Source organism: Pagrus pagrus (assembly GCF_965226575.1).
Source record: "Pagrus pagrus genome assembly, chromosome: 11".
Classification (NCBI taxonomy): Eukaryota; Metazoa; Chordata; class Actinopteri; order Spariformes; family Sparidae; genus Pagrus; species Pagrus pagrus.
In genome coordinates this window covers 25,637,221-25,647,556 of record NC_140195.1, presented here as the reverse complement: position 1 = coordinate 25,647,556, position 10,336 = coordinate 25,637,221, and the positions used below count along the sequence as shown (strand labels likewise).

The following is a 10,336-nucleotide window of genomic DNA, read 5'->3' as shown; positions in this document are numbered from 1 at the left end:
TGCTTGAGTTAGATGCCAACAATTGATGTGATTTAAAAAAAAAAATGTAATTCTAATACTCAGTTGATTATACAGGGACAGGCAGATGGAGCTGTTGCCGTCTTCTTTGTTCCTTGGGACAACAGGATCTCCTTCAATGATCACATGTAAATGTCATGATTTTAATGTCAGTTGTGTACATGCAGACAGTAGCAGTGTGAAAGTGATCAAACATTTTACTTTATTCCTCAACATTATCACCATGCCTTGCAGCCATACAGTTATAGAGTTCACACATATAAAGCTGTCATCACACAAACCCATGGACTGAAAACAAAGCTGTTAATTACTGCCATAGTCCAACTGTCAGGCTGGAGCAGCGGTCAGCAGTGGGCCTGAGCTCAGCTGCAGTATAACGTATCCCCACCAAATTGGCTACTCTCAGTCCTTAAATATTATTATTATTCAACACTGCCAAAACACATCCATTTCCTGTGATTGTTTCATTGGCGCATAGCAAAATATTTCTAAGCACAGTAAATGTGGCCTAATGACACCTCAGAGGTAAACTGACCATCGAGTTGGTGATCATCATAATTACAGTCCACAACAGAAACAAAAGATATCATCCCTTTTCCATTCTTGATACCCTTTGGGCTCCATCTTAGTGCCATTGCTAGTTTCAGGCCAACGCAGTTGTCTTTTTCATGGCCAGTGCTCACGTTGTATAAATAGCAAATGTACCTGCGGCCACATGTGCACCTCTGGGCATGTTGGTCTTAAAAGAGGGGTTGTTCAAGCGCATTCCTTGCACGCTGCTATCTTGAGGCAGCAGAAAGTGACTCAGTGACTTGACTTTAGACCAGCTTTTTGTTGGTCTAAGGGACAGTCTGTTTCTTGCTATTTAAAGGGCGTATTATTCACACAGGTGGTTCACAACACACATACACTGATTTAATGATAAGAGGAGCTGCTTTCAGTTATTTTAAATGTTTCTATGCACACAGTAATGTCACTGTGACTTATATCATGTCACATTTAATCAGTAAAACTAAAAGCTGAGGAGGAAACTCTCCAGAGGAAACAGAATTCAACTTTTAGCTTCTAAAATTCATATGTTTGGACAGGATGTCAGGGGTTATCAGGACAGCTGCTTCACGCCAAACTATTTTACTGTATAATTCTGAACTGTGTGTATGACCTTTTGATCTGTAGAAGAACACAGAACACTCATGTGCAAAAGCGCATGTAATGTAGAGATACACATATCGTTTCTGCTGCTGGAGGATAGCTGCATGCTAGTTATATTTCCATCATTAAAGACGAATTTCACCAGCCTGCATCCCAACAGCTATTGATCAGAATGGTATTTTTTTTAGGACAAAAAAAGGAGGACTTGGAGCAGCACTCCTCCTCAGTTAAATAAAAGTGTATTTTCTCATATGCAGTCAAACGGATTTGTTGATGGGACAGGTGATTGTGCAGCCACGGACCACGTACTGTACCTGTCCGTCAGCGAAGATGAGTGCCGCTGTTTAATAGCAATGTGCCAGGTCCTGGTGCACCTGGCTCTTAAAAGGAATGGGAGATGATACCCTGACTGGTTTCACTTATTTTATGCCCAAAACACACCCATGACTAATTAAGAGTCTAAATACAACCCCTTTGCACCATGGGCCTTACTTTGCGCCCAGATTATCCACCGTTTAACTAGTAAAATTGACTTGTAAACACCCTAATGCATCTGTGCGATGCTCTCCAGACCAAGCACCATAGATCGTTTAAATAGGGCCCTTTGTGTTGTTCCTCTTACTACAGTTGACTGTTATGTAAATCTGTACGAACAGTAATTTTCTTTTTCATCTTTTTATGAAAGGCCACATCTTGGACTGGAAAGCACATGGACGTCTGGTATAATGGCTTTTATTAAAGAGGGTAATTGGAGTCAGGTCATCCAATCTGTGTGTTGACATTAAGATATAGGTTACAGCTAGTTTCCTGGCTCTGTTAAAAAAAATTTGGCTACAAACTGGATTTGCTCGTCAAAGCAAACGTCCAGTGAGGTGAAACATGCCTCTATAAAGAGATTTCAGAGGATAAGGCAGAAAAAATGTAAGATGAGTATCATTCATATATCTGAAGTTGTTCCGGTCAGATCAGGGCGCCGTTTGAGTGTTACACCATGTGCTAGGAAAGGCATAAATTAAATCTAAAACATCAACGCATTTGAGCTTCCCATGCTGAGTATGACTTCAGACCAAAATGGCCCCCGTGTAAATATGATATATGTTGTGTATGGAAGAAAAACAAAAACTGCAAACTCACCTAAACCTGGTGGGAGAGCCTCATGGTTTGCTGACTTGGGACCTGGATAGCTTGCAGCTAAACACACAATGAGTGACAACTGTATTAATATTACAATTGCCCCTTAGGTGAAGCAGAGGTTGGCTCACAATGTAATAATAACTGCTAACAGAGAAAATCAGACCATCTACATGTTATCTTACAAAAAATTCAGAACCTGCTATATCACAGTTCTGCTTAAAATGTAACTGTGTATTAATTCTACCTACGCACACAAAATAAATAAACATAGAAGCGTAGAAGATATATCGTTCTTTTGGGCTATAGCAAGTTAATGTAAATGAACAACTGACGTATTATACTCAACTCTACCAATTTAGGAAATTATCTAAACCAACAAATCTCTGTTTTAATATCCTATACATAGAAAATCCTAGAGTCTTTATTTGTGCAGCTGCTGTAAGTCTATTCAAAGACCCAAGACCAAAAGCATTTTGAAGCGTTTATCTGAGAAATCCTGATAGCAAATGTTTCTTTGGGTTGTTTCCTTTAAGTCATTGGGACACAGTATATCATTTTGCCTAACAAGATGGAAATAATAACCCCTGGCTTTGCTGCCCTACTGTGGAAAAAAATGCTTAAGATCAATGAAGACTATAGAAGCACTTACAAGTCCAATAGCCCATATCATAGTGTGACTTGTCATTGGAAATTTTATCTTCTGCAGGCCAATATGTGACCTACACTGAGGCTGATTTCAGCACCATGGACAGCAACACACCAAGGCACAAGTATGAGTCTTGCAGGCAGAAACCCACTGCTGGATGGAGCTTTAACAGGAGAAGTTGTCAGTGGTTGGTTGGGGCAGTTGATTGGATTTAAAGATAAAAGGAAAGCTTCTCAAAATGTATTGTGATGAAAGTTGACCTATTGTTCAGTGTAACATTTCACTGAAAGGAGCACTATGTAGTTTTTTTAAGGGAAAAAAAAAACTTAATCCAAAGAGAAATTCGATTGATATTCGTGCCTAAACAAACAGTCTTCATTTTCATGACTGAATAAACAAAGTGACCTTAAAGGACATCATAATTTCAAACTGTTTTACTTCATTTATACTTGGCGGACCCTGCCACCTTTCTAGCTTCAAACAGTGTTCTAGGACCTTATTTTCCTCTGAGAACAGCTTGTTTATTCAATTATGGAAAAAATAAATATTTCTGAGTTTGTATTACCTCATTTATATTGTAAATATTAAAACTTTTGTGTTCAAATTTCTTCATTCTTCATCTAAATTTGGCTATTGACATATAAAACAGCTTCCTAGCAAAAGCCTGGTAGCATTATGACAGATAGGCTAAAGTAGCCTAATTTGCGTGAAAGTTACTTTGTTTTTACTTCAAGAAATGTCATAACCATAATTAATGAAAAAAAAGTATTTTTTTCTAAAAAAACCCACCTCTGTTCATGTTGGTAACTTGCTAACGTTAGCTACCTGACACAATGAGAGGCAGTCCTTAATCCCACCCTGCTAGCAAACACTTGTTTTTTTAGCGAATATTGAGGCTCTCCACGTATAAGAGGCTGTTTATCCGTTTATTATTAACTTAACTAATATTAATTAAGACTATTAATTAATAAAACATATTAATAATTACATGCTAGTTTCATAAGCACGTTTTCTTTGTCGGAAAAATACGCGTGGTAAAGTTAAAGGCTGCCGAATACCCTTCCAATATCACTCCTCTCATTACTGATATTCCCCAATGCAAGCCGCGCCACTTCCCATTTGGGAGCGGTCTCCCTCCGCCGTATGTAGAGCCGACTGAAGAGAAGCAGAGCCTCAGTCAGTGTGCTGGCACAGAGCGAGGCTGCAGCGACTTCTTCGCGTCTTCGGTCCTCACAGGTATCTCGCTCCCTTCCTCTCCAGAGCAAGTCACCTGGATTAAGAACAAAAAGAAACAAAGAAAGAAACAAAGAAAAGAAAAAAATAAATCTTTTTTTCCCCCCGACGCGCACTCCACCCGATGTGAAAGAGACAGAGAGGGGAAAGGAGAGCAGATCAAAACAGAAGAGAAATGGGAGCGTTCAGGGTGCTGCTGGGGAGTTTACATTACATGGGACTCTACATGCAACTTAGTGTCTCCACAAGGCAAGCTGGACACGGCGAGATAGAGAACCACATCTCTGGGAACGGTAGGTGTGAGATCCGCTTCACATTCCTCTCATTCATCTTCTTTTTATTTATCTATTTATTTTTGTTGTTGATGAGAGGACACCAGAGGGGCTGTGGAGAGGACGGCATAGGTGATGCCATCTGCTCACATGCAGAGGAGGAATTAAACAAAGAGCAGCACGCAGCCTGAGAGAGGCTGGTGCTGATGATGCCAACTCGTGGGTTTTCTTTGATTGTGTGTAACCAAAGAGCTCGTGGTGAGCTTGCTGTCAGTCATTACAAGAGAAATAGTTTGGGTCTCTGTGGTGAATGAATCAGCCTGTCATTCAGTCAGTGCATGTCTGCCCATCTCATTTAAATGTGGCTGTTCAGAGGGCTCAATGCACCTGTGGTAGCTCTTTCTAATGACTCTTTGATAGAACCGGTGGTGTAAATGTCTGTGCTGTATGCTGAGCCTGCGCTCATGACTGACAGGATTTTCTTTTCTCTGAGAGCTGCAGCTCTTCTCGCCCTCCTCGCCTCCTGATCAGTGGGTGATTCATCCACACGGAGCAGAGGTGATGTCAGCTGATAGATGGAAGTTAATATCCTCTTTTAGTGTCCCCATGTCTATACTGAACAACCTTCCCTCAGATCTGCCTCCTCCTCTCTCATCAGGAGCTTCCCTAAATGGCCTCCAGTGTTTACACATTGTTACGTCATACAGACTGGCACATACACACACAAACACAGTGTGTAGCGGCTCTCTGGTTTGTTTTAGTAACTTTGGCCCGGGCTGTCAGTCTCCACAGGTTGTGCACGATGTTAGTGTGGGTGGAAAATCAAGTAAGGAGGAGGTGATGGAGAATGAGCGGAGGTGGTGACCAACAAGTGCCCTTGAGGCTTGAATGCAGTAGATCGGTAACCAGCTTTACTTTCTTCTGTCACGTCAAATAAAGTTTTATTTATATAGACCGGTGCCCAAATTCACAATTTGCCTCAACTTTACAATCTCTTTATCCCTCAAACATCCACGACGCAGTTTTCATCCCACACACTGATCTGCACTCATCAATTTTTTCATTAATTATATCAAATCTCAGAGCAAGGTTACAACACACAGGAGAGTCATATTCCCTTCAAATGGGACACTGATTTGCGCAAATATAATTATCTGGTTGGATGTCATCATGTCTGCACACACACAAAGTGATTAATTGAAACTTGAAGCAGAACTCAGAAACCTCAGACCACTTTTCCCCCTCTAGCGTTTCCAAGTGGCACTATTGTTGGCAGCTAGATTGCTTTCTTTTTCCTCAGAGTAGTGACTTCCAACAGCACAGAACAAAATAAGAGTTTATTCATTTATCTAGTCTACAATAGAGAGATGTTAAAGCAGCTAAAGATGGTGCCAGGCTCTCAGCCTGATCGGATCACCAGTCATACTTTATTTTCCCAGGAGATTTCATGTCCGCAGACAAAATAGCATGAAAGTGAGGCTTATGGGAAACCAATCTACCAATCTAAATGCTGATGGTGTCATTTTTCTATAGCCGTTACACTGTGCGATCAAAATTTACCTCATAATAAGTTAAAGCAAAAAAACTTGTCTAATGATTGTTTAACGGAATAGTTCAACATTCTGGGAAATACACTCATCCCTTTCTCACAGTGACTTGGTTAAGATCAATCAAGTCCGATCCTTATTCTTACCTAAATGTTGTTTAAAGGAACATTGTGTAGAAATTGGCATTTTGTGCAATTTGGCTCCCCCTACAGTTTCTGAGTGCAACAACACTGTGGTAAATACAAATCCCAGGTCTGTAACAGTCAGTCAGATGTAATGTAGGTGCTGACTACTAACAAAACTTATTGCATCATAACAATGTTATGTGTTGAAGTAAACATGTATATAACGCTGTGATCCTCTCACTGAAGTTACACAGTGCAGAAACAAGTGAAGCTGTTATTTTAAGGTTAAACGGTCACATAATGTTTCTTGGAATATGTATCTGACCCATTGTAATAACAGCCTGATCATTCCGACATGACTTATTTTCATGAGCTATTCAATACACACAATGAAGATCCTCATTCAAGATGATAAATTTAAATTATTGATGTGATATAAAAAGTTTAAACTAGGAGAATGAGACTCTTTAAATTGATGTGACACAATCAGCTAACAGATTAAGACAACAGATTAGTTATCGATTGGATGTCTCATCAGATGTCTCAGAATCAGCTTGGGACTTCCCTAACCTCTGGTCTTTATGCGAAAAGCTAAGCTAAACGTCTCCTGGCTCTAGCTTAATTTTTATTGACGAATATGAGTGATATTAAGCTTCTCATCACAACTTATGCCAAGAAACGAACAAGCGTGTTTCCTAAAATGTTGAATTATTCCTTTAAATCAAGTCTTGCATACTTTTTTCCCCCCTCAGCTTTTACCCCATCTAGCACTGACTTCAGTGCTAGTTGTCACTGACATGCCCTCAGGTGTTATAACATGACCTTAGTATGATCGCACTGGTCACATGCTGGGGGTGCTGTAACCTCTGTCTCTGATTAAAGATTTTTTCTGGCATTAGATGAATGTCCCTCTTGATCTTCCTCCTTCCGTTCTCTGACTCCGAGTCAATGATCTTTGACTCCCTCCCAGTCGATGCTGTGTCCGGTCGGTGTTTGCAGACAGCTGATGCCTGTTTCCAGTGTTTACTCAGTCTTTTGTCATCTTTCCCATTTCATCCATGGAGTGTTCCTCACAGCTGTCACATGTGCTGTCCAATCCTTCTCTCCGGGGGCGTCCTGTCTTTAGGTTTTACCAGCAGAGATCTCAAAGTGTTGAATGGTTTGTGGTCAGTTTAAAACTGTGGCTAGATGTTCCGACAGCCTGGCCATGTTCCCGTACATGGTATGGTAATTAAGCCGTGCTTGTCTTTGTCTTGACGAGCACAAGCAAGTCATTAGACTTTATAAGCCATCCATTAAATCTTTTGTCTCTGTTATCCTGTTAAAGGATTTCTCCATATTTAAAATATTTTGTATTTCACTTTTTGTCTCCACTTGCAGCAAAATGAGTAATATTTCATTGCAGATTGGTGCATCCAGAACATAACGCATCAGAGTCTGTTTCCAGACTGAATAATGTGCGTGTGCTAACAGTGGGTGTGTGGGATTTTATGGAAATGAGTGTATGCAGATACACTTGTTTTTGTTTTGTCCTGAGGGTAGAATGAAAGAAAAGAGGAAGACAACAAGAGATGTAAAAGTCTTGCAGATGCGAGGGCATTAATAGTTTCATGTACTGTTATTTCTAATTGAAACATTAAATGGCCCTGCAATGTAATAATTTGTCTTATTACAGTCAGAAGTTAAGTCTTGAACTGAATTGAATTGTAGGTATAATGATCTGAAGAGTAGGAGTGATGAGAGTTCAGGCATGTAGACTAGGATAAACCCACCTGAACTCCGTTGAACACCTTGTATATTTGCAGAATAAATTTGACCATTTGTGTTAGACTGACATCCATAGTTATGAGGGGAATTGACAGCGTAGGCCACAGCCAGTATCATCAAATTAATAGCAAGAGGACCGCGATTGTGAAGACTTCATTTGCTTCTCCGGGAATATACTGTTTGGCTTGTATTGGTGGTTTCGGAGCCCCACGGGGGTCATAATTTATCCTCCCTTTTCTTCTCTGGCACTCCACCAGCTGCAAAAAGAGGCCAGTGAGGAAGAAGAAAAGGAAGTAAGAGAAATGAAAAAGAAAAAAAAAAAACAATCTGGATTTGCTCAATTTTCATAATGTTCCAATCCACATCTGCCCAGGCTGTGCTTTAGTCATTGATACTTTTCAATTAACTCCTAATTAGGGCATGGTTATCCAGCGAAGCGATTATTCCAGCCAATCAATTGCCTTAATTAATCACTGAAGGGTAAATGAGCCGTCGGGCCAATGAGATGCCCAAACTTTACAAAGGAAAACAATCTGTAATGAGACAATGCAAACAGACATTTGGAGAACAGGTTTGTCTTCACATTTTTGAATTTGAATTGAAACATATTTTCCACTTTAATGTAAGAATGTATTTCTGGCACTGCTGAAGGTATCAGTGCCTGTGAGCCTTCACTCAAGGCCCGACTTATATCCTCACCCCGTTTTGACCTCCTCCACCAGAGAAACCAGTCCCATTCCGACTCCCATTATCAGATTGGATTTGAACCATTTTTTTTTTTCCAATTCAACAAGTGAATCATTTGCCATTCAGTGAAGACAGAACCCTTTATGTCTGCCGCAGCACCTTTAAATGGCTTCAGGCATGGCTGCTCCTCTTCTATGACAGTATTTCAGAGGAATATACTGAATGGATGGATGAGTAAAAACCCAGGTCTGGCACAGATGCAATCACAGGCTGGAATGGTTAAGCCACCTTCACAGCCCACCTTAAATGCTCCCCTCTAATGATGGGTGTGTTGTGTGATAAATATAGTCGGGGGGGAAATAGGAGCAAGCAAACTGGAGCACCGAGGCAATGACATCACACTACTGTTAGACTATTAAAGATTCAACAGTAGCCAATGCGGTATCACTGGCAAACATTCAGCAGCAGCTTGTGGGGTTTACTCGCATCTTCTGCAGAATCAGACACCAAATGTGCCCGTCTGCTCCTCTCCTCCCACTCACTCGCAGTTCATTTATGATGGCGGGTGTAGTGACATGACAGCGGGGTTCCATACATCATCACCGCAGTGAGTATAGAAGAACAAGTGTCATGAAGAAATCTCGAAACGAGGTGTCCTGATTTTGAGTTTTTCATTACTGTTACAAGTATATAGTGCGCTGTTATGTAGATCAGCTCGTATGGGCACAGATCCAAGTAGCACTGAATAAACATAGCATAATATTAGATTTTCCCAAAATAATCACAGGAACAGCTGCTTCATCGCATCAGAGAGATTTTGTGACAGTTTTCAGTTTGAATATCTGTGTTTGATATATGCGTCAGTTATTGGCAGTTATATGTAAATTGGCCTTACCTAAGAGAATAAGCTATATACTGTGTATCGTATGCATTATACTCCTGCCAAAAGAGGAAGTTAAACGCAGCATGAGAACCTTGCAAACTGTAGGAAAACACTGAAAGTCAGACTAAAAACAAAATGGACTGATACATTCTTAACTTCTTATGATATTGGTTAACAGCAGTTAGCCTTCCTACCAAGCTTACTCCAAAAATAGTAACCATACTGTAACTCCCATAACATTTTATGAAAGACATTTTGAAATGTTGCACTAAAAAAGCAAACATACCAGCCACCTAAATAATGTAGGTCAATGTGTCAACAATGAAAATGTTGAAAAACATCCTATCTAGCAATGTTGGGAGGAAGTGACAGTGAGATGGATCTGTCACTTTGTCTTGATCCACACCAAACGTTAATGGGGTCTATTCTGGGCTGAGACTCATCCTCAATCCAAGTTTCCTGGAAATCCGTTCAGTAGTTTTTGTGTAATCGTTCTGACAAACCAACCAACAGGTGAAAGAATTACTGTACCTCCTTAATTACGTCCTGGCAGAGGTAACGATGGCTGTCCTGATTTACTAGACTAGCATGTAACCTGTGAGTTTCCTATTATGGATCTCAAACATCCAGTGATATTATTGGTTAACATTTTACCACTAGCCACCAGCAGCTAGTCTACCTGCCTAGCTTAATGTAGCTACTCCTAGCCATAACTTCGAGGAAGAAATTTGTCCTGCTGTGAATCTGATAACTCTTACATATTAAGTCCGTCCTTAAAGGTTAAGTGTGTTGGATTTGGGGGCAGAAATGGAATATAATATTCATATTTATGTTTTTATCAGTTTTTAATCAATGGAAAATAAGAATTATAG

At 40.2% G+C, this 10,336-nt stretch overlaps 1 protein-coding gene across 1 annotated transcript in view; it reads left to right on the top strand.

Moving 5' to 3' along the window:
- Positions 1-4,110: 4,110 nt before the first annotated feature.
- The window catches only part of vstm2la (V-set and transmembrane domain containing 2 like a), a 65,519-nt gene continuing 59,293 nt past the window's right edge, over positions 4,111-10,336 (top strand). Inside the window, exon 1 of the mRNA XM_084366260.1 lies at positions 4,111-4,476. Within this exon, the coding sequence (XP_084222386.1) occupies positions 4,359-4,476 (118 nt within the window). The 5' untranslated portion in view covers positions 4,111-4,358. The remainder of the gene's footprint in view (positions 4,477-10,336) is intronic.